At 55.2% G+C, this 24061-nt stretch overlaps 1 protein-coding gene across 1 annotated transcript in view; it reads left to right on the forward strand.

Annotated features, from left to right (window-relative positions):
- The first annotated feature begins 860 nt into the window (after window positions 1-860).
- PSTPIP1 (proline-serine-threonine phosphatase interacting protein 1) overlaps window positions 861-24061 on the forward strand; it is a 39517-nt gene continuing 16316 nt past the window's right edge. Inside the window, exons 1-3 of the mRNA XM_037502054.2 lie at window positions 861-956; window positions 19422-19522; window positions 19881-19955. Of these exons, the coding sequence (XP_037357951.1) occupies window positions 921-956; window positions 19422-19522; window positions 19881-19955 (212 nt within the window). The 5' untranslated portion in view covers window positions 861-920. The remainder of the gene's footprint in view (window positions 957-19421; window positions 19523-19880; window positions 19956-24061) is intronic.

Genomic DNA, 24061 nt, shown 5'->3' on the forward strand with positions numbered 1-24061 from the left:
TCCTTCCACCTTCAAGCCCCTTCTTCAGAGGGAGGACTCCCTGCTGCAGGGTCTGATCTGGAGACTTGGGGGGACGTGCCCACAAAGCCCCCCTATTCTCCCTTGATTGGTTGCTTGCTCTCCCACCTCTGCCCCCCCCCCACAGACTCCCAAAGGTGGCTGTGTTGCCCCCACACCATGTGTTCCCAAGGTGGGGGCGCAGACTTGGATGCTGGGGGTGGGTGCCGAGGGACAGCCATGAGGCACCCGGGGAACCCCTCCTGAGCGGTCTGCGGGGCAGGCTGTCTGGCACCCCTGGCCTGGGGCCAATGGCTGGGCGACAGCACTGGGTTCCTGCCCTCCTCACCCACACCTTGAGTGGGCGCAGGCTCCCTCTGGGGGCGGCTCAGCCAGGTCAGGGGAAGGGCCCGTAGAAACAAGTAGCGGGGTGTCAGGTGGCAGGCGGGGCTGCACAGGAGAGCACGGCTGCCCCACTTCCTGTGGGTGGGGGCCCTGGTGCCTACCCTGGGGGAGCTTGCACAAACCTTCCTGCACAGGCCTCCGGCTACCTGCCGCCGGCCTGGCCCGCGGACGCGCCTGCCTCTGCCTCCGGCCGCCGCCGGCCACCCTCGCCTGGCATCCCCGCTCGCAGTGGCACTGCCGGGACTGTGTCCTCCATCACTTCGGGGCGGACGCGGGAACCGCCCTCCCATCACTGGGCACCACTCCTTCCTCATTTTGCTGCTGATTCTAGTCCCAAACAAAACGGGTTGAGTCCTTCTCCCCCTCCGGCAGCTCTCTGGCCCGGGGCTGCCTTCGGAAGCGCCAAGTGGGGCAGGGGCCGGGGCCAGCCCCGCCAGTTCCGGGACAGTGCTCCTGGCTCCTGGCCACCCCGAGCCCTGCCTGTGGCCGGCGAGTGAGCGTGGCCGGCGGACCTGAGGATGATGCCCCAGCTTCTGTTCAGAGACACCTTTTGGGTAAGTGACGATGCCAGTGGGATGTGGCTGGGATCTCCACGGTCGTGGATGGGAACGCGACTCCAAGAGAGGGGTCTTCTTGTACTGGTGATTGATTTTTGGTCTTAAATTGCTGTGAAGGTGACGAGCCGCTGTGTCCTCTGAGCTGGAGGGTCGGGGGGGGTGGGGTGCTGATTTCTCATTTCTCAACAAATTGGATCTTCGTGCTTTCGGGGTTGCTTTCCCTTCCCCCATAACAGGATCCCTTCAGGAGAGGCTGATCTGCGGGTGGGCACTGAGGAGGCCGGGTGGGGCAGAGGAGAGAGACGGTCACAGGTCTAAGTGCCAGAGAACCGTGAATTCAATTCTTGGCTCTGCTACTTAGCAGCCGGGCGAACCGCTTTCCCACTCTATCCTCATGTGCGCCTCTGGACATGCATGCCCAACGGGGGATTACACACGTCGTCTGTGTGATCAGGTCCCTGGCACCTTGCTGGCAGCCAAGTGCTCACCCTCTTGCCCTCACCCCAACTCTTTCCTTCGCAGACCTTGGGGGTCCTCTGAGGAGGCAGTAGGGCTGGACAAGCCCTCACTTTTGTCCCTAAAGTCAGTGCAGGGATGAATCAGGTTCTGTCCCCCTGTGGATTCAGCATCTGGTAAAGTGCTTGACCCACGTAGCCAACAAGCCTAGTTTAGACCTCAGTTTCCTCCACTTTTTTGCAGCCCCAACCATCTCCCTGCTCTTCGAGCTCTGGCTGTCCCCAGAGGCTCAAGGGGAAAGGCTAGAGTTGGGGTGTGGTTGTTCCCAGGGCACCCCCTCTAACAACACACAACACACCCTGGCTGTCAGCTCAGCAGCTCAGCCATGCCCTCGGCACGACCCTTCCTGGCCTGTGGCCAGATGGCGAGAGCTAAGCAGGCCTTCCTTCTGTGGCAGGTCTGGCTCTACTTGGGGCTGACGGCCAGTGTGAGCGGCCTGCTTCCTAAGTGCATGGACCGCATGGCGGGCCTCTGTTTCTCCATCTCTACAGAGAGGACCAGCCCAGGGAAGCTGATGGAGGCAGCCCTGGCTTGGCCCATCCCAAGCACCAGGCTGGTGGCAGGGGTCCTTGCGGGTGTGGGGGAGTTAGGGCAGAGTTGGGGTAGACCAGGGCCAGTGAGTCACCACATCTCTGCTCTGACTTGGAATACAAAGCTGAAGGACAGAGTGGGGCCTGGGAAATCCAGGGTGCCCTGTAGCTCAGGTAGGCCAGGAGATCTGGATTGATTTGCTACCAGGCCATTTGTCCCAGTCCCGACCCCTGGGCCCACCTTCCCTAGGGCAGAGCTGGGGCGGGATCTGGGCAGAGAGGATGGCATGGGGGGGAGCAGGGTGTGGTGGCAGCAGCAGGAAACGGCCCACCTGTGGCAGCTTCCTGAGGGGCACCTCCCCACAATCTGCACTGGCCCCACCTCTGTGTCATGGCCTCCAGGTGCCACCTCTCCTCCCCTGCTGGTCCCCTGGGCCCAGGGTGAGAGTACAGCTTTCCTAGGGAAAGCCAGTGAGGGGATGAGGAGGACAGAAATGGCCAGAGGGATCCTTGCACACTGAACCTGGACAGAGGCCCCCAAAGGTCACTGTCGACATCACAGACCCCAAGTTCTGATTCTCACACCTCTCCCTGAGGCTCAGCTCAGCCCAGCAGCGAGGACTGTCCCAGGGGCTGTTACAGGCCTGTGCGTCCATTCTTCATTTAACTCTACAGTAACCGGCGCTGCCGATGCTATTGCTATCCCTGGTGTTCAGAGGAGGAAACTGAGGCACAGAGAGTTTAAGTAATTTGCCGGGGTCTGCGCTGGGATTAACCCCCAGCAGTCGGGGCTCTTACCCATGGTGCTTCATCATCCCTCTCACTCCCTGGCAGATCACTGAATCTTTTTGTCAAGCTGAAATGGAGGGAGAAAGTCTGCCCTTCCTACCTCCCAGAGAACAAAGATCAGGTGAGGTCAGGATAAATATGTGTTCAGCTTATAGACACATTTGTAAAATGGAAAAGGCATGCTGATCTAACTGGGCTGCCAGGGACAGAGCCCAGCCTGCCCTGCCCACAGCCTAGGGTAGGACCATTAAAGCCTGCGGTTGGATGGCGCATTGTTTGAAATTGACTGGTTTAATAATGGAAGGAATCCCCAACCTGGACCTAGAAGGATCGTGTCTAATAGCACAGCATTTCAACTCTGGATGCCCTGGACTGCAGCACGGAGGGAAATGAAAGTGGTTTCTGAGCCACTAAGAGCTTGCATTTAAACATGCACTGCACTCAGAAAAGTGCACTTGAGCTCTTACTTGGGGTCTATGAACACTGATTTTACCCACAATTTTAAGGAGCTTGGCCATGTGGTCTTTTAACCAGCAGATGCAGCTATGAGTAGGTTCTGCGTGGGACCTGACATGCAGTCGGTGACTGAGGAATGTTGCTGGGCCTGAACTGCCAGAGACAGCTTCACAGTAGTTGGCAGGCCCGTGGCAAGAGAGGAGACAGAAAAATTATTAAAAGCTGACCCAATGGCTCAGAAGTGGTGGGGACAGTCAGTGTGAGAACGAGCCTGCCTCTCCCTCCGTGGGCCTGTATTTGTGATGCTGTCAGTGTGGCCACCCAGTATTTATTAATAGCGTTTTATCTGTGGCAGAGCATTGAGACATGGGCTGCTGTGGAGTGTGGTGGGAGCCGGCAAGCCGCAGGGGGAAAGAAGGGATAACTTGATTTTGTTACATGTACAGGGTGACAAAGAACAACCTGGCTAGGCAGGAAGTCTGTGGCTGAGCCTCAGAACTGGGCCAGCCCGTGAGATCAGTCTGGGGCTGAGAAGAATGCTGGTGTCTGAGTGGGGAGGGCTGACCTCTCCTGTTACCTGCTGCAGCGCTGCGTCAAAGCGGCGTAGACCTCGTCACAGGGGTATAGGCCCCCGTGCTCTGTGCACATCATGTGGTCAACGGCTCTGATCCCAGCAGGCAGACTGTGCTGCCAGGGGCATCTGCTCATTGTGCACATTCAAGGTTTGCAGAATGAAAGACCTAGCAGTGGCGTCTCCCTCGTCCCACCTGCCTTCCTGAGCCCATTTTCTCCTTCATTTCACTTAACTATATTCTATAAATACTTCGAGCAGGCTTTCTGCTCTGCAGCCTAAGCTGGACCCCTGAGCCTCACCCCCTCCAATATCAGATGCGTGAGAGTCATGCAGAACTGGTTCCTGCCCCTGGGCCACAGGGGCAGCTCCGGATGCGCCTTCCCTCCCCCACCTCCAGGGCCTATCCTGCCTTCGCAGATGCCACTGGATGTTGTTTTAAGAGTGAAAATCTAGCTGTACACCAGGATTTACTGTGATCTGTGTCCGATCCCTTTTGGGGTCACTAACAGGAAAAGCAAGGACCCGAGGAAGCTGGGCCACAGACAGGACCCTGCAGTGAGTGGGAGCCATCAGAGGGGACAGAGAACAGGCCTGAACTTCTCCCTCTGACTTGCGGCCACATCTCTCCTCTTGAGGCTGAGCTCGTTGCATGTGGAAACCTCCGTGTGGAGCAGGGAGAGGCCGCGCTCCCCATCTGGCAGGGGAAGGTGCCACTTCCTGGGGTGGATGGAATGACTCACCGGAGATGACAGGGGGGTTGGGGCCCGGGTGGGGGGGCCTTCCTCCCGGCCTCCCTGCCCCTGTGGGCGCCTCTTCCCCTTTCCACTTTGGAGACTGATGTTAAGTTCCCCAATTAGGAGCCTGTAGAGGGGTCCTGAAGCTGCCCTGCACCCAGGAACACTGCCGTGTTCTGCCCCGGCACCTGGAGCTCTGCATCTGCCCTCCAGAGAGACCAAATCCGGGCTCTAAGAAGGAAGGTGGGAAATGAGAGAAAAGCAGGGGAAAGTCCTGATCTCTTCACACAGAGACCGCAGCAGCGACTGTCTTGCTAGGTTTCCCCGAGACTCTTTCATAAGCACGTTGTGTGCAGAATTTCGTGTTCTCCCCAGCTCGTTTCCCCTTGCATTTAAAATTTTCCATTTTCAATTGTGGTGAGATACATAGAACACGAAGAGTGCCGTCTGTACCTTTCTGCATGCAGTTCAGCTTTCAGTCTGTGGCGGTTCTGAACTCGGGAGGGGGCGTGCGGTTCCCTCACTGTCCACACACCGGGTCAGCCACTCCCCGCTCCTCCGCTTGTGGAACTGGGAGATTGGCTCTGATTTGTTTTCCTTGTCCCCCGCTCTTGGACATTATGTTACTCCATTGTTCCCAACTCTGGACAGTGACACCGGGGGTAGATCCTTGAGTGTCGAAGGTTTTTATCTAGTTCTCTGAGGAGGAGGCGGCATTTCCAGGGGAAGCACTGGTGCTGGTTCTCCGGGACTTGGTGGTCACTTTGGGCTGGACAGGAACCGTTTATGCAAGAAGCAGAACCAAAGTGGCCTGGAAGGGCCAGGTCTAGAGTGGCTCTGCTGGGAACCAAAGGGTGCTCAGGCTTCAGGGCAGCATTTGCCAGAGGGGAGGCTCCTGTGTCTAGAGGCTGAGGCCAGCAGCCGAGGAGCGGTTCCCCTAGTGCTGATGTGAAAGGTGGAGAGGGAGGCCCCGGAGGCCATGACTCTGAGGAGGTGAAGCGGCAGAGGCTCTCTCTGTACCTCTTGGAAAAGCTCTTCAAGACATGGTTTTGCGTGGAAAAGAAGAGCCAAATGGTGTGTCTGGTAAACAACCTTTGTAAAAAGCGGAGGCAGCTGGCATGTGCTTTGGCACCGGCTTATATTAACAAGGAGAGTTCTGCAAATTGTCCTTGCAGGGGGGCTAATTAAAGTGGGACTTGGAGGAGTGTGAGAAGAGACATTAGAGGGGGGCAGGGCTGATGGGATGTGCTGTTTTAACACTTAGAGTTTTGAACCAGTTAGATGTATTACTCATTGCCAACATGAAATGGCACAATTAAAGATGAGAAAGAAGATCTTTCATGTTCCATGAAGCTGTTTTCTCTGAATCCTAGCTCACCCCCAGGGGAGCGGCAACAGTGCCAGAGTGGGGAGCGGCTGTTCTGGGCGCCCAGGCCCGACGCGAGAAGGGCTTGTCAGTGTCCCCCACGTCCAGCACAGGGCCTGGGCAGCGCAGTCACGGCCCCGGCCACACGTCGGGGGCACAGCAGGGACTCACACCCACCCTGTGGGACACCGTGTCCTTTTGCCCTGCATTCAGGAGACCTTGTTCTTGGTTCAGTTTGTAGGTTTGTTCTTGGGTCAGTGATGATCCCAGTAGGCCGAAGGGTGGCACCCTATAGGGTAACATTGGTTTCTTTGAAATTGGAAGGAGGGTGATTTTTCTCTCCATATGCCCCTTCATTTTCTGCAAAAGAACACATTATACAGTTATTAAAAGGCAAATATGTAAAAAACAAAACTAAGCAATCCTGTTTGCAAGGCTGAGATGGTGCTTTAGACCGAATTGGGGTTTGCTAACACTATCTTTCTACTTATTCTTCATATACTTTGTGGTGTGCGGGCACCAGGGCCTGGTTCTTCTCTGCCCACTCTGCAGGCCGTGGCCAGCTCTGATGGTGTGAAAAGATTGCAGAGGTTTGCGGTTACACTTGCTCTGCTTTTGTGATTCTTGCAGATGGTCACCCTAGAATTTCTTAACTGACTGTAGTGGCCTGGGTCAAGAATGTCATCCTGGTCTTTGACTTGATTCTTGGTGGAAAACAGGATGAGCTCTCAATGACCCTCTTTGCATTTCAGTTCCCAGGGGACCGGCATCACTTTCCTGGCTGTCCCTGGTACCTACAGATTGCTGGGTAACCCCCCAGAATGGAGAGGGCAGGTGCCGCCTGGACTTTGAAATGAGGGTGAGGATTTGGGAGATGGCAGGAGGGCCAGAATTGTTGGTGGAGAGAATGGCACTGGCAAATGGGGGTGGGCACAGCAGTTTGGAAGACAGTGACCAGTCAAGAGGATTTCGCAGGTCACCAAGAAGAAGGGAAGTCCCAGCTGGGTTTTGAAAGGCAGTTTGCAAGGCTGAGGAGCGGCAGATACTTTCTTCTGCTTCTTTGCACCCTCTCTGGTGTTTCCTCTCATGCAAAGGGGCCTGGGAGGGATATCCTCTTCCTCCCCCAAGGCTGCTGGTGTCATTAAAAACCATGCGATGAAGGGATCATGATATGGAAATAGAAACTGCCTGACTTCGAGCAAGAGAGTGGTGCCCTGTGCCCTGGGGACCGTCCATGCCACAGCTCTGCTGGCCAGCTCCAGAAGGTCCCTGTCCTCCAGCTCAGAAGGCAACAGCTTCACCTGGCTCCCAGCCTTGCTTGCTGGGCAGCCAGGGAGAATCATTTCTCCTCTATGAATGTGTTTCATAAAGGGGCCACGTCCTGCTGCTCATCCTAGGGAGAGAGCAGACCAGGAATGGGTGGCTCTGCACCTACAAGGTGAGCCTCACGAGTGGATCCTCCCAGGCCTGGGATGCCTCCCCAACTCTTTTCATCATTGCATATTAAATTGTACCATTAAAGAGTCAGTTCCCTGGTTTCAAGTAACAAGATACACTGAATTCTAACAATAGCCCTGTGAGGTTGGCATTCTTATTTCTGTTTTACAGAGAAAACTGAGGCTCATCAAAGAGAGATGGGCCTGATGGTGCCATCTCCATCGACTTGGGGGCCAAGCCGGGTCAGACAGTCTTTGGGGCTAGTACAGCAGTGTAGAAGTTTGCTGAGAGCTGGAACCCTAAGCAATGGGTGACAGAACAGGCAGGCAAGTGACAGCCCCTTCCGCTGGTGTTGACAGGCATCCAGTGTTGGGCAACAGGAAATGACAGCTGGAGCTCCAAGGTCCAGCAGCCAGGATGGGGATGGGGTAACCAGATGGAACTCAGAGCTCCCTAGCTGCAGAAATGGGCAAACAAGAAGTGAACCACAGCAGGGAGGTGAGGAGGCGGTGATGAGTGGAGGAGGGGAATGACATACTTGGTCAAGGGGCCAGGAACCTGTGTGGCCAGGCAAAGCAATTGAGGTGGAGAGTGGCCAGCAGTAAGATCAGACAAGTGGCAGGGGGCAGATCTTTCAGAACCGTAGTTCTCAACAATCCTGATGTCCAGGCCATGCCCCAGGCCAATTCCATCCGAATCTGTGGGGGAGGGGTGCCTGGGCATCTGCATTGGTCAGCATTCTCCCATGTTTCCAAAACTCGGTCAGGGCTGAGAACATTGGCGTTGACAGCTGTGGTGATTCTGGACTCATGGCCATGCTGATACTGAGCAAACATCTGCTTTACCGTGTGCATGGCCTCATCTGACTCACCTGTGAAAAAGAAGAAGTTAAGGTTTATTTTTGTTTTGTTTTAGCCTTAGAACTTCATATAGTTACTTCTGTTTGTTGTGGAAACAGCAGTAACATGAAACTTAGCATTTTGACCATTCTTAGGTGTGCAATTCAGTGGTATTAAGTAGATTCACAATGTCATGCAACCATCACTACTGCATGTTTTCAGAACTTTCCAGCAACCAATCCAGAAACTCTGTACCCACAAGCAGTAACTCCCCATCTCTCCCTGCTATGCCTCCACTTCTATTCTGCTTCCCGTCTATGAATTTGCCTGCACTAGAAACCTCAGATCAATCAATCAATATAAATACAATATTTTCCATTTGTTCCTGGATCATTTTACTTAGCATACAGTCTTTAAGGTTCATCTGTGCTGTAACAAATATCAGATTTGCATTCCTTTTTGTGGCTGAACAAAATTCTATTCCACACCTTTACCTTTACTTGTTTATCCATTTATCTGCTGATTGGCACTGGGATGTTCCTCCTCCTTTTGACTATTAAGAATAATGCTGTTATCAGGGCCTCCCTGGCGGCGCAGGCAGTTGAGCGCGGTGCTGTGAAGCTGTCTGCAGCCTCTTCAGTGCGGATTCGATCCCACAGGCCTCGGAGCAACCCACATGGCGAACAGACCTCTCCTGTCTCCCCTCAGCAGTGTATTTCGTCAGTCTGCCTGTTCTGTTCCCCATTCTGTCTCTGGTGAATCCTTTCACCCTCCCGCGCATCTGGCCTGTACCCTGGTTCTTGTATAAACAAAAATAAATCTTTAAAAAAAAGAATAATGCTGTTATCAACCTAGGTATATAAATGCCTGCTTGAATTCCTGCTTTTGATTCTTTTCTGACTACTCTGAAGAGTGAAAGTGCTGGATCATATGGTAATCCCATGATTGACTAGTTGAGAAACACTCATCCCCAGCAGCTGCTCCCTTTCACATTCCCATTAAACAATGCCTCTGATTTCTCCATATTTTTGCTAATATTTGTTACTTTCTGTTTTGGTTTCATCACTGCCATCCTGGTAGGCATTAAATGGCATCAAACTATGAGTTTGATTTGCATTTCCTTGATGACTAATGATGTTGAACATCTTTTCATGTACTTGTCAGTCATTTATATATCTTTTGTAGAGAAACATCTACTCAAGTCTTTTACCTACTTTTGAATTGGGTTGTTAGTCTTTTTGTTGTTGACTTATAAGTGTTGTTTATATACTGTGGATATCAAACCCTTCTCAAATACATGATCTGCAAATATTTTCTCTCACTCTGTGGATTGTCTTTTCATTCTTTTACTAGTCTTCTGATGCACATTTTGTCATTTTGATAAAATCCAATTTATATATTTTTTCTTTGATTATCTGCTTATGGTATCATAGCCAGATTGGATGATGCCAAATCCAGGGTCAGAAATTTTTTTTCTCCTATGTTTTGTTTTCATAGCATGGCAGTTTTAGATCTTCCATTTATATTATTGATCCATTTTGAGTTGATTTTTGTATATGGTATAAGTAATGATTCAGCTTCATTCTTTTGCATGTGAATAACCAGTTTTCCCAGTGCCATTTGTTAAAAAGACTGTCCTTCCCCCACTGAATGGTCTTGACAACCTTGTTAAATATCTATTAGCCAATATGTCAATGTTTATTTCTGAACTCTCTATTCTTTCCCGTTGATCTATGTATCTGTCCTTATGAGAGCACCACACTGTTTTAGTTATCATAACTTTGTAGTTAGTTTTGAAATTAGAAAGTGTGACTCTTCCAACTTTGTCCTTTTTCCACTATAGTCTATTTGGGGGCATGAGTGGAAGTGCTTTTATTGTTCCTATGTTATAGGTTGAGGAAATGAGGTTTGGCACTTCCTGACATTGACTAAATAAGACTGCACATCAATCTATGACAAATCCTCAATATCTCTCCCAACCTGTGAACACTTGGAGAGACGATCCTCAAAGAAGCCCATGGGCGTGATGGGTTCCTTTGTGTGTTTGCCCTGTCTTCTTCCCTTTGTGAAGGCCCATGGCTTCTGAATATTCTGAAGTCCCACCTGCATTCACTATTCCAGGAGGCTTGCCCCATGGCCCAGGGTCACTGATCTCCTCAGTGCACCATACGAAGGTTCTGTCAGCAGTGGATGTCAACACTGGCCTCCTCTGCCTGAACCTGAGTGGCCTTTGAAAACCAGGACTTCTGACCCCCCCACTTCCTAGCTGGCAGGTCACCTTCATGGTGACCTCCTGAATATTTTCTCTTCATCCCGGATGGACTCTGACCCCACTCGCCCAGCCAGTGAGGGGCCAGGATATGGGTGGTAGGAAGGTCTCAGAAGCCAGCTGGGGCCAGTCCATGTAAGCAGGGTTGGGTGTGGCCACGGGATCAGCACCGAAGTCTGGATGACTGCGCCTGGAGCTGTTGGGGACTGACAAAGAAGGGGGTGTTGAGGTCTGCACAGCACAGGTTGCGTGTTGGTGTCTGTGGTGCTTCTGAGGATGGAAACTGAGCAGCCGGGGTAGCTGATGACCAGGCCTCGTCAGGGCAGGAGCTGTCATGTGGCTGCTGGGACAGCAGTCCTCAGATAACCCCCAAACCTAGCGTAAAGGGGTTTCTACTCTAGGGTTTAAAAATCTGGCCTGAGTCTTACCACCATGTGGACACATGTGAGAGGCTGAGAGTGGAATTTAAGCCATGAGTGGCCCCAGAGAGTACAGGGTTCTCTAGGCAACCCAGCACCCCTGGATCCAGGGGCTGGCATCTTGCTCTGGTTAGAGATGCATTTTCGCACAGCGTGGCTCTAGGCCCCGATGCACACTGGCTGTGTTGGCAGGGCAAGGCAAATCCCCCCACTCTACAACACAGCACATGTGCTTGGAGGGCACCACTTTTGTTTCTCACTCTGTAGACCCTGGTGCCTTGCTTGGGCTCTACGACGTTCCTGGCATGGCCTTGGGAGTCCCTCTACTGTCTGAGCTTCCAGCCCCATGTCTGTGGGGATCAACTTGTGTGTTGAGAAGACTGAGGTATGGAGACCTGCATGCCAGTGTCCTACAAGGGCAACAAACCCCACGTGCAAGCCCCATGCATGTAGAAACCCAGCTAGCCCCCATCCTGGAGGCCTAGGGTCAGCTGCCAGAGCCTAGGGTCAGCTCTGAGGCCGAGAACCTGCTGAGGCCAACAGAGGAGGCCTCAGGCCTTCTTCAGAAGCTGCAGAGTCTGTCTCTACCTTTGCAGAACGCTGTTGGTGGGGTTGGGGCTCCTCCTCAGTTCCAGGGGCCCATCCCTATCTCTTAAGCAAGTCCCAAGCCCAGGGTAGGCTGCCAGTGCTCACACCTGCAGCAGTTTACAACCACCCAGAAAGATCCCATGACAACCCTGTGAGGGTACAGGGCCAAAGTATTCACCCCACTTTCCCTATGAAAAAATCAAGGGTGAGAGATTGAAAAATATGTATGACAGCTGGTATTCAAACCTTGCTCTCTTTTAAAATTTCCTTTCTTGGTTTATTTTTTCCTAATATGTTCTAACCACCATGATCAGTGCATCCCAGGTGCTTACTGAGAGTCGGGGTATCTGGACTGGGACTCCTGCCTGGATTTACTCCTCAGAGCCTCTGCAAGGGGGTGATTTGTTCACACTCATTTTGCAGAGAAGGGAATCTGTGCTCAGGAGATTAAGTGACTTGTCCAAGTTCACACGGCCTGTGTACATGGGACCAACGGGGCCTGGAGCCCAGGGCCCAAACCCTCCCCAACCCTGGTGCCGAGGCCCCCCTTGGGTAGTGCCCCTGGCAGGTGGGGGTACTGTGGCTGCTCATCTGTAGCACGGGGTGATGACAGCCCAGCACTGACACCACAGGGGCCTCTGAAGTGATTGGGGTGGACACGCAGCCTCCGCCTGTCTGTTCCTCTCAGTTCCCTTCCCCAGACTGGGAAACTGGTCCTGGTCCACTCACCTCCTGGAGGGTCCCACACCCCACTCCGCCTGACCCAGGGCTCCCCACTTCTGGTCTCAGGCTGCCTCTTGGCCCCTCTCAGCCCCTCTTACTGTGGCCTGTGAGCAGGGCTTGTAGAGTCCTAGAGATCTCCCAGTGTCACGCTTCCAGGCTCTTCCACCCGAGGGGCTCATTCCCACCCCCAGGCCCCTCCTGGCCTTGCGTTACTCGTCCCTTGTCACTTCTCTACATCCTCTGGCTTCACAAAGAAGGAAGAGGAGCCGGGCCTTTAAGACGTGAGTGGGAGGGGAAGGGACAGTACGGAGGGTGGGGGAGGAGCATGTGGCCAGCCACTCTCCTTTCCTGTCACTAATCGTGGAGGCCTCTCTAAAAGAACACAGCTTCCTGGCCAGCCAGGCGTGTTCTGAGCCCGGCCTACCCAGCAGTGCTGTGTGAGCCAGACAGCTTCATCCTCACGTTCCCTAAGCAGCAGACCCTGTGGGCAGCATTTCCAAGACCAAGCACAACAGGCCCTCTCCTGGGGCTCTCGCTGCCCACCCCGCCGCACCAAGTTTTGAGGGATTGCTGGGGGCCCCTGAGAGTTCACAGTGCTCTGACTGGGCCCCCTGAAGGCTGCAGAGTGACCTATCAGCCACAGGCCCGTGGTTCTCCAGTGCCCTGGAGCTCAGCCAGGACCCAGTCTGAGGGGCCCCACCTTTTCAGGGTCCCGGGTGGGGCTGCTCACTACTGTGGTGAGAGAGCCCATGAGGCCCTGGAGGGGCCCTCAGACTCTGACTCAGTGAAGTGCTGGGACCCTCTGGAAACTCACTCCTAATCTTTTTTAAAAAAGATTTATTTATTTATGCATACAAGAGCTGGGGTGTACAACAGGCGGAGGTGCTGGGGTGAGAGGATTCACCAGAGACAGAGTGGGGAACAGAACAGGCACATCTACTGAAATACCCTGCTGAGGGGAGCAGCAGGCGAGACAGGAGAGGTCTGCAGCGCCATGTGGGTGGCTCCCTGGCAGGGGATTGAACTCGTGCTGCAGCGACTGCGGAAAGCTGCATAGTGCTGTCTTTAACCCCTGAGTCACCAGGGAGGCCCGTCACCCCTAATCTTAAGCACCTGCAAGGGCCCAGAATTCTCATCAGCCACATTCAATGTGCTTTTATTCTTTAAAAATAAAAGTTTATCTTTGCCTTCTTGGTCCCCTCCCTCTGACACTTATCCTGAGCCATCTTTTAAAAACTTACCAATCACCCTACCTTTATCCTGGAGTGATTGCATGGACCCCTCAAGTCCTTGAAACAGAGGACACCCCGGCCTAAGTACCTCCTTCAGCACAGCCTCTGGGACCCGAGTCCTCTCCAGGAACCCTGCCCTGCCTATAGGTGCCAGTGATGGGGATTGTCACACCCAGGGAAGCCCCCCATTGAAGGAACTCACCCTGCATTCCACATCTGGGGCTCTTGCACTGAGCTGGAGCTGGTTTCCCTGCCTTACCTGCGAGTCCTGAATAGGATTGCTGGGAACAGCAGCCAAGGTGCTCCCTGGGCTCCCTGTGGCCCCACAGAGGTCTGCAGGTAACAGTGTTTCTCAATGGCTCCTCAAGGGCCTGAGCGTGGAGTCCTCTCCTTCCCCTCTTTCTGGGATACTCTGGATAGGTACCAGCTTACTTACTGAGTCTCTGGTCCTCCACCCATCCATCCACCTTCCCATCCAACCAGCAGCCCATCCATCTAGCTGCCCATCCAACCACCTGCCCATCCATCCAGCTGCCCATCCATCCAGCTGCCCATCCATCCACCTGCCCATCCAACCAGCAGCCCATCCATCTAGCTGCCCATCCAACCACCTGCCCATCCATCCAGCTGCCCATCCATCCACCTGCCCATCCATCCACCTGCCCATCCATCCACCTGCCCATCCATCCAGCTGCCCATCCATCCACCTGCCCATCCATCCAGCTGCCCATCCATCCACCTGCCCATCCATCCACCTGCCCATCCATCCATCCATTCACCCATCCAAGTCGTAGCTGGGTGTTCGGCTCTCTACCTTCCTCTACTTGCCAATCAATACTAGCAGAGATGAGCCCCATTGCAGAATAATAGCTGAGAGCCTGTGGAAAGAGCCTGGCTTCTACTCACTGACTTATCAACCCAAGAGCACATAAACAAGAGGAAGCTCTCCAACAACAATGGTTAACATTTTACAAAATGACTTTTGAACTTGGCAGAGTGCCTCAGACTCTTCCCTTCTGATCATTATTCATTTCTTTCTCCTGCTTTCCAAGCCCACTGTTAATCTCCTTGCCCCATCCTTGGGCCCAGGTTAGAGCTTTTCTAGTCCTTTTCTGGTGTAGCTCATTCCCATCATTCAACCAAGTATCAAAATTTCACTCTCGTTCAACATCAGGATGCAGCCTCCCAGCTCCACATGGGAACCTACCGTGGGAAGAGAGAATAGGTCTGTTTCCTCACATACTTTGTTCTCCGCTCACTACTTCTGGCACCTCCACGGGGCTAGGATGAGTAACTCAAGAGGGAGAGGAGGTGTTGTTTGCCTGAGGACAGTGACGCTGTGGAGGTGTCTCAGGTCCTCTCTTTTTCTCCGGGCCCACTTGGCAGCTCCTCTGGCGACTCACCCTCTGTTCTTGCGGCTGTCCCCTTCTGACCCCTCACGGTCATTCTAGCAGTCCACTCCTCACAACTCTGGGGGCTCTTCCCTCGCCGTCAGGCAGTTGGTGGTCAGAGTTAGATGCAGCTCTTCCCAGCCACCTTCCACTCCCCCAGTTGGTTCCCAGGAAAATTTCAGAGTCAATTCCCAGACATGCCAGCATGCCCAGCCCAGGTACCTCCTGGGCAGCCCAGCTACCTCCCAGGCACCTCCCAGCCCAGGCAGCTGCTGCCCACTGCCTATCCTCAAAACGGCTTCCAAAAGTCAGCAGACGCACATCAGCTCCCTTCTGGGGAGGTGGCGGAAGGCTCATCCTTTCCCTGTACTCCATAGGGAGGCCCGGGGAGGGCAAGCAGCTTTACCAAGACTCCCCAGCTTATTCCCTGCTGATAGCAACTGGGCTCTTCCTTGCAAGGTAGACATTTAACTCCCCTCTGAGGTACTTTACATTCTGGAATTCCATATAAGGGAGCATTTGGAAAAGGTTGTGCTGCCTTTAATGAACCCTTTGGTGCTGGGGGCTAGGGAATGTGTGTGCGCTGTGGCGGGGAGATGAGTTGTTTTTTCCAGCCTGGCCAACCTGGAGGAGATTCCGTCTGGTGAGGCAGTGGCAGGCAGGCAGGGAGGGGCCAGGCCTGGGCAGCCATTACTTGCTGAACAGACACCGCACTCAGGGATGGGAATTTCAGAGCCAAGTTCTTGGACTTACTGTGTCCCGGAGGTCCTGGGCGGACTAGGTAATTTGTGAAGTGGGGGTGGTCATCATCGGATCCCTACCCCCACCTCAGGCCAGCTCTGACCTTGCGTCCGCTCTGCCCACCCGCACACATTGTCGCCCGCAGATCAAAGCTTAGGTGGCCCATTGTTGCAGGGAGGCAAGTAGAAGCTGAGAACAGCCAGGGTCACGGGGTATGGAGTGAAGGGCTCGCCCATCTGCCCAACTCTCTCCCGTCCCTCAGACCAGGCCTGAGGGGGCCGTGCCCCAGAGCTGGCTGTCACCTAGCAGATAGGTCGGCTTCCATGTTCACTTCCTCGGTGAGGAAAGCAGGTCCCAAGAAGGGAAGTGGCTGCTTGGGGCCCTGGTCTGTGTGGTCACATCTCGCAACCACCAAGAATTATGCAGCAGGAAAAGTCACAAAGGGTACAGACTGCTTCTCGAAGCCTAAACAAAGGTTCATACCACCAAGAGAAGGAAGCAGTGGGTTGTCCCCGGGGAAAACCAGCACCGATCAGCCAGGGGCTGAGGAGGGAATATGCATCTCCTGCCCAGAGCTCTCGTGAAGCCTCCTCCTGAAGCCTTGGGAGGCAACCTGCACCCTGCCTGGCCCATTCTCAGAGAAAGGGAGGCCCAACCTTGTCTCCCAGCATGGAGTCCAAGGCCTGGGCTCTTGCATCTAATGGGCCTCCCAGAGGAAGGGACTGCACCTGCTTGCAGCTGGCAACCCTGACTGGAGGAGACGGCCCTGTGCCACCTGATGGCTGTGGCTCCTGACTGCTGCCTCGCAGCCCAGCTGCTCTAGAGTAGCACCCTCTAATCCAGCTTGGGTGTAGACCTGGCCTCTGTGAACCCTGGGTCACTGAACTATAGCCCAGAATACAGATTTGACTTGAGGTGGACAGAATTTGAGTAATCATTTTCATAATTTATATTTCGAGATCATTTTTTACTGTTCCAAAATGAAAACCAGGGGGTGACTGATCTAGGCATGTGTCTTTGGGGCACAGGCTGACCTGGGTTCATAGCCCAGATTCAGACTTTTTTTTTTTAAAGATTTATTTATTTATTTTATACAAGCACTGGGTACAGTCAGAAGCGTGGGAGGGTGAGAGAATTGACCAGAGCCAGAGCGGGGAACAGAGCAGGCAGACTGATGAAATACACTGCTGAGGGGAGCAGCGGGTGGCAGGAGAGGTCTGCGCGCCATGTGGGACCCTCGCCGGCAGCCGGGGAACGAACCGGCGCTGCAGAGGCTGCAGGCAGCTTTGCAGCCCAGCACTCAACCGCTGCGCCACCAGGGGAGGCCCAGATTCAGACTTTTACAAGTTGAGTGACCATGGGCAGTCCCGTCACCTCCTTCTCTCCATCCTTAACTCCCTGGGGTGTGTGGCATTTTTAGTATGGTAACAGCAATATTGTTCTTGGTGCAGTGTGACCAATGGGCAACAGTAAATGGCCATTTCACAAAGGGCCAGGCTGTGAGCAGTTTTCAGGCAGACAGAGGAGGTAAAAGACCCTGCCCCTGGTAGCTACCATCTTCTGGAAATGTCAGCCTCAGCCTATACAAGAGGGACCGGACTCAGGGTAGAGCTGGTAGGTGTGGGGAGAGGGGCCAGGGAGGGTCTCTGGGCTGCAGGACTGACAGAAGGAATGACCAAATGGCTGGGACATTCATTTCCTCAACAGCAACTGTGACCAACTAGCCCAATTGAGTGATGAATCAGAACCCAGCCTCTTGAGAAGGGGCTGGGATGTGGGTGAAAGCGGGGGATGCAGCTTGGGGGAAGGGGTGTAGCACCAGGCATACATCATGAGCAGCCCCTGGGAATAGCTACTTCCCTGGAACAGTCTAATCACTTGTGGCAGTGGCTCACTCAGCCACAGCGCCTGCTGGCAACACGGTGGCCCTGAGCAGGGGCTGGACAAGATCCCTGAGCCTGCGGCACTTTGGGGACTTGAGGTCCGGGGACCCCACCTGCAGGGCCCCTCACTGCCTTCTACCACCTCCAGAATGGCCAGTGTAAGTTTGGTTTTGCTTCTTTCCACAGCGGGGTCTCGATAAGGATGCAGAGTTCCCTGGAGATTCGAGGCTGGTGGGCTGCAGGGAGGAGCAGAGGTCCTTCAGCAGACTGGGCTCCGGCTGGTGTCTCCCAGCTCATCTCACTGCCCCAGAGGCAACACAGTAATAACTAGATCAGCTTGCTTGCAAATCCAGGTTCCTGCCCCAGCTGTGCCTGTGTTACCTCAGACTAGTGCTTCCTTCTCTGGGCCTCGATTTCCCTGAGGACTGAGGGGCACGGGACAAGAAGCTTCCCAGTTCTAGGGGTCTGTGGAATTTGACTCAGAAGACAGGTGTCCAGCTCATAGGGAGAGAGCAGAGGGCTAAGGCTGCAGATTCCTTTTCCTTTCCCCTAGTACTGGCTTCTGCCATGAGGGTCTGGAGAGAGGGCAGAGGCCGTGGGAGGCCATGATGTGCTGGTTTGTTGGTGGGCAAGTGGTTGCTCACAAAAGCTAGACATGGAAGTCTGGCTGGCCTTAACATTGGGGCTGATGTCTGCTTCAGGACAGGTCTCAGGGCTGGGGAACAACTTCTCCTCCCTCTTGGGTGACAAGCCTGGACCTCCTTGTCACCCTGTGGAGCAGAACCCACTTTGATTAGAGTTGCCTCCCCCAAGAGTATGGCCTTGGGGACACCCCTCAGATTCTCTCATTTCTGAGAGGGGTTTAGATGTGGTTCAGTCTCCAGGCTTTGGGGGATTGTAGGATGGAAGAGAAAGCAGACGAGGGGCCGAATCCCAGGGACTGTCTGATCTGCAATCACCTGGCTGGCACACTGGGGGGGCGTCCTTCTTGGGCAAAGGACGTGGGAGACAGGCTCAGCTAAGGGCACAGAAGCCCCTACTCTCAGCATATCATTTCACTTCCCTCTCCTAGCAGTCAGGGGTGTGTGTGTGTGTGTGTGTGTGTGTGTGTGTGTGTGTACGCAGGGCCCACAAGAGCTGGGAGGGGGCGGCCTGGGCCTAGGGATGTCCCAGGAGACCTTCTGTCCCCAAATAGTCCTCAAGTGCTCTTTCCCTCCTCCAACTTCCCATCCCAGCAACTCAGAGCTTACTTCAGAGAGAGAAAGAAGAACACCAGGACAGATGAGCAAGTGTCAAGTGACAGAGGCGATGCCTTGGAGGGTTCCCCAAATGCCTCTCCCCCTGGTTACGAGCTGGGCCTAGAGCGTGTTAGGCGTGGATGTACTCGGTGTGTCCTGGGTGTACCAGCTGTGTCCTGCGTGTGCCATGTATCTGACGTGTCAGCAGTGCCCTGGTCCCGATCACTTCCCAGGGTGGGTGCGGGAGGACGGCCAGGCACATCAGCCCAGAGTAGAGCAGCACAGTTACTGGTTGAGAAATGACCACTGCAGCAACGATGTGGAAGTTGTGTGGTGCAGAGGGAAGAGCATGGAGCAGAGACAAATGCTGTCAAACTGAATCATCTGGCATGCCTCACCCCCGTGCCTCCGTTTCTCACGTGGACCCCTGAGATCACAGGGTTTTGGTGGGGTGACTGGAGTGGGCAGTTCCAGGCCCCCCACAGGCTTTCATCACCACCTGGGTGGCCCTTCCCAGGGCCATGTGGGGTGAGGCTGGTTGTCTGGACTGTGAGATCTGACACCAGGTGGGGTCCCACCCGTGCCAAGTGGGGGGAATGTGAGCCCATGAAGCAGGTCCTGGATCCCAAGAGCCTTGAATGGGGCGATAGAAGCAGATGGAGGGGGGGCCTCACCACACCGGGCTCCCCACCCATGTGGCCCGAGTGGCCCTCACACGGCCCTCTGTTCTGTCGCAGTGTCGGGACTTCACCGCCCACACGGGCTACGAGGTGCTGCTGCAGCGGCTGCTGGACGGCAGGAAGATGTGCAAGGACGTGGAGGAACTGCTGAGGCAGAGGTGAGCACCGGCAGGCAGGGCGGGGCGGGGCGGGGTGCAGAGAGGAGGCACTCTGACCTGGCTGCTCAGAGGGGGCGGGGGACCCCATCCAGCCAAGCCGCCCCAGGGCAACCCCTGCTCTGAAGGTCAGGGGTGACCGCCCTGTGCTTCCCGGACCTGGCCTCCCAGACGCGGGGGTGTCCCACGGGCTGTATCTGGCCACTGTGGATCTAGAGGCAGGGGAATTCATGTCCTCAAGGGGGAGCCTGCAGGGCCAGCCTGCACCCAAGGGCTGCGAGTTCCCTCGGGTTCCAGCGCAGGTGTGCGAGGGACCTGCAGAGCAGAGGTGAAGGGGTCAACAGCCGCTGTGTCCTTGCAGAGCCCAGGCAGAGGAGCGCTATGGGAAGGAGCTGGTGCAGATAGCCCGGAAGGCGGGCGGCCAGTCCGAGATCAAGTAAGTGGCCCGGCCCGGCTCCCTCTCCAGCTGTGTGGCCGTTTCCAGGCCCTCACACAGGGCTCAGGGCTTCCTGGCGTGGGAGGGACTGGGGGAGCCCAGGAGGGCCTCGGTGGCCCCTGGGGATCCGGGTGAGTTCAGGTTCTGTGTATGGAGAAAAGCCTGTGGTCCCAATGCCAGCCAGGCCCAGGGCAGGGGGCCTGAGTCCACCTGTCCTCAGGTGCATGTAGCACAGCCGCACCACCTGGGCGGCCTCCCCCCAGTTCTGAGAGTGCTGAGTGGGAGGAGAGGCCCTACGCTGGTCTGCCACCTGGGCTGCAGAAGGTGTGGCCAGAGACAGGGCCCTCCAGGCAGGGCCCGCATGGGTTTCGGAGCCAGCTCCTTGTCTAAGCTGTGTGACCTTGAGCTGGTTGCCAACACTCTCTGTACCTCCATCTCGTTATTGGCGAGTAGGATAACAATACAGCCTTCTTGAAGGTTTAAGCACATCCTGGGCTTGGCTCTGTTGGTTCAGGGGAGCCTCTGGGGAGAGGGTGATGATTTGAGGGTAGCTGAAGGAGAAATCACCAGCAGCAGAGCAGAGGGCCTGCCCTAGGATAGCGTGACTCCCCAGGGGTAAAGCCCAGCCCAGGCTGAGGGGCAGACGGAGCACTCAGCTTCAAGTTCTGGAAGGCCTCTGATGCGACTTCCCACCCAGGCGCCCTGAGGTCAGCCCCTAGCCCTCAGTGGCCATAGCAGCCCCTGAACCTGCTCCCCTGGAGGTCAAGCATCTGCTCCCCTAGAGGCCAAGCCTGTGAGGGTCCAGCCCTGCCAAGGAAAATGGCCCTGAAGGCTGCGGTCCAAGCCTGGACCGGCTACTCACTGGAGTGCCTGAAGCTATGACACTCTGCGGGCGCTCCACAGGCGCAGGGACCCTGGCTGGTTCCCGCTTCCAGAGGAAGGAGCCGGGGGAAACACAGGAAGGGTTAGAAGGAGGTTTAAAAGTGGTATGAACTCGGGGAGATGCCCAGAGGACCCATACTTTGGACCAGAGTGCGCAGGAGCAGGAACACGGGAGAGCTAGGTCTCGCCAGGCCTCCGGGAGCTGTGTGACTTTTGACCTCTCTGACTTTGGCCTTCATCTGTCCCCTCAGTGGGCTGTTGTGCAGGAACATGGCCTGAGGGCTTCCCAAGGGCATGCTGGGCTCAGAGGAGGACTCAGGACACAGTCAGCAATGAGTGGAAGTCTGTCGACCCCCTTCCCCAGCGGAGCTGCTCTCAGAGTGGGGTTGAGGGACCTGGCCGTCCTGCTTGCCTCCTGGCCACCTCCCTGGCCAGCTGAAAAAGGCCTTGTCCAGAAAAAGAGGTGACCTCCTTGGTGGTGGTGGTGATGGCAGGGGTGACTGTTGGAGAGTGTGCCCCAGGCAGAGCGGGGATGGATCCCACACTCCAGGACTGTGAGCCACAGGCTACTTGAAACCGGGAAGGAGGAGCCACTAAAGGATAGACTAGAATAGGGTGGAGCCGGGGTGGGTGTGTGTGGGGGGGTGGGTGTCAAGGTGGGAAAGTAGGCTACATCTTGTCCCATATTTTAGGGCTCTGAAATGGGAGGGTCTGGGTGCCCTGACACCTGGTGTCGTTACGGGAGGCTGAGGAGGACGAGGTCCCCCACTCTGTTTCCTGTGTGACCCTGGGACGGCCACTTCCTCTCTCTCTCTGAGCCTCCACTGTGAAAGGGGATGGTCACCCCAGGAGTTGCTCGGACAGTCACAATGTCCAGCCGAAGAAGCCACAAAGATGCTCCATAAATATCGGGGCTCCTTGCAGTCTCGCAGATCCTTCAGTGAGTGAAAGGAATTGGGGTCACCCTGCTTAGTTTGGGCTGAGAAGCCTGCCTGGGCAATGTAGATCGTTTTTTCGGTGGGGACCAGCCACTCCCTGACCCAGAGAGCTGGTGCTGGGAGCCCCTGGAGGGACAGCCTTCGTTTAGGGTGTGCCAACAGTAGGGCCCAAGCTGGGGCGGAAGGCAGACCTAGGGCCAGCCTCACTGTGCTCCACGGAGGAGCTGGAGGAGCTGCTGCCTTGGCAGGAGTGCCAGCCCAAGGTTCGGGCAAGTCAGCAGCAGGAGAGAAGCAAACCCCAGAGACCCACAGTCCAGCCACATCAGGCTTGAGGGGCCAGAGGAGCGTGGCAGAGCTGCAGGACCAGGGAGGGCAACTCATAGCAAAGGCTGGAGGTGGGAAGCGCAGGGTGGGTCAGGCAGCAGGGGAGGAGCTCACCCCTCCCAGCTCACCTCTGCATCCGCTAGAGTCAAGGCCGAGCACCTCAGCTGGCTGCACAAGCAGGTGCTCCACAAGGGCTGCTTCGCCCCAGGTGCTAGGCGAGTGAGACCGTTCAGGCTTTTCTGTCTTCTCCTGTCATCTGCGTATCCATTATCCACCCATTTACAAGCTTGTATGGAGCATTCCAAGCTGAACAGGGGGATTTAAAAATCTAAAATAAAACACAATAAAGGACTCTGCCATCCTGAAGCCCCACTAAGGGAGACTTCACGGCCCTGCCCCGTCCTTCGTGTCAGAACTTCTCCAGGGCCCTTCTCGCCCCAGCTCCTCTGGGGTTTCCCACACACTGGGCCTGTCCTGCCTGACAGGTCACCCTGTCCCCTCGCCAACCTGAGGGACTCTTGTGGAAAGAATGAGTGGCCATGACAACCCGGGTCACTTCCTCATCATAAAAACTTGGCGGGAGAGAGGGGGAGGAAGTAAGGGGTTTTGGGGTTGACACAGGGAAAATGGATTCAGTGGGGGCAGCTCCTGCCTCCTCATGGCCAAGCACCCTGTGTCCTGTTGTGGGATGCTCGTTCTCAACCCCCTGGAGGGTGGGCAGTTACACAGAGTGGGGGCAAGCAACAGGAAGTGACCCCAGAAAAGGCCCAGACCTCTGGCCGCCCCCCCTCTTCTTGTCTGAAGACAGCGCACTTCTGTATCCCCGACCTCAGATGAGCCAGAAACCTCACTCAGGCCTGGGGGCTCGGCTGCATGCATGAAGGGGAAGTTACAGACTCAGATGCTCCTTAGCACTCACCTCCTTTCCACATGAGCTCAGCAAATATTTGCTGAACAGCAGCGATAAAGGACACACAAAACAGACCTGTGTGCCATGGGGCGTGTGCGCTTCTCCACACCAGCAGGGACTCCGAGAACTTAGTTCCTTCTGGCCCTATCTACCCAAAGAGCGCCTCAGATCCTGCAGGAAGGCTGTCTCCGGACTTGCCTCCGCCTCTGACACCAGCCCCAGGCCCTGCTGTTATCTGTGCTTCTGACCAACAGGCTGCAGACCCGAGGTTCCCACAACCCTCCTTGGGTTTGATTGATTGGCTGGAGCTGTTCACAGAACCCAGAGACACTCGCTAGGTCACAGTCTATTCCAGAGGACATTGTTCAGGAAGCGATGCTCAGGACCGGATGTGGGGACAGGACATGGAGCGCCTCTGCCTCTCCACCCACCCCCTCCCTAAACCTTCTTGTGTTATCTGAAGCTCCTTTTGGGCTTTTATGTGGGCTCCATTCTGCAGGAACCAGTGAGAACTCTCTGGCCTTGGGCAGCTGAACTTGTTCTCCAGCCCCCTCCCCTCCCAGAACATTGGGGGCAGGACCGAGGGTCCCACCCACTAGTCCATGGCTTTCCAGGACAACCAACACCAAAAGTCAGCTCATTAACATGGCAAAAGACACCTCAGCCCTCACAACACTTAGGAAATGCCAGGAGTTTTGGAAGCCATGAGCCGGGAGCTATGGATGAAGACCAAATTTATATATATATATATATATATATATATGTATATTTTCCTGATATAGCACAATATTGCAGACCTGGTCCCCAAATGTAAGGGATCTCCACAGGCCCTCTCAATGCGGCATCGGGTTGGGTGCAGGGCCTCCACCCTGCAGCCTGCCCTGCAGAAGGTCCCTGCCCCGCTCTCTCCTGCAAACCTGTGGGCCTCTGCTCTGACTGTGCTCCCCTTTTCGCCCCTGCCCAGTCCCACCCATCCTCTGAGGTCTGCCTGGAACACCACCCCTAAAAACACTGTCACTCCTCCCGCTCTTGCTCATCGGGCCCCAGGTAGG

Source organism: Talpa occidentalis, unplaced genomic scaffold (assembly GCF_014898055.3).
Source record: "Talpa occidentalis isolate TD23 unplaced genomic scaffold, MPIMG_talOcc4v2.1 talOcc4.11, whole genome shotgun sequence".
Classification (NCBI taxonomy): domain Eukaryota; kingdom Metazoa; phylum Chordata; class Mammalia; order Eulipotyphla; family Talpidae; genus Talpa; species Talpa occidentalis.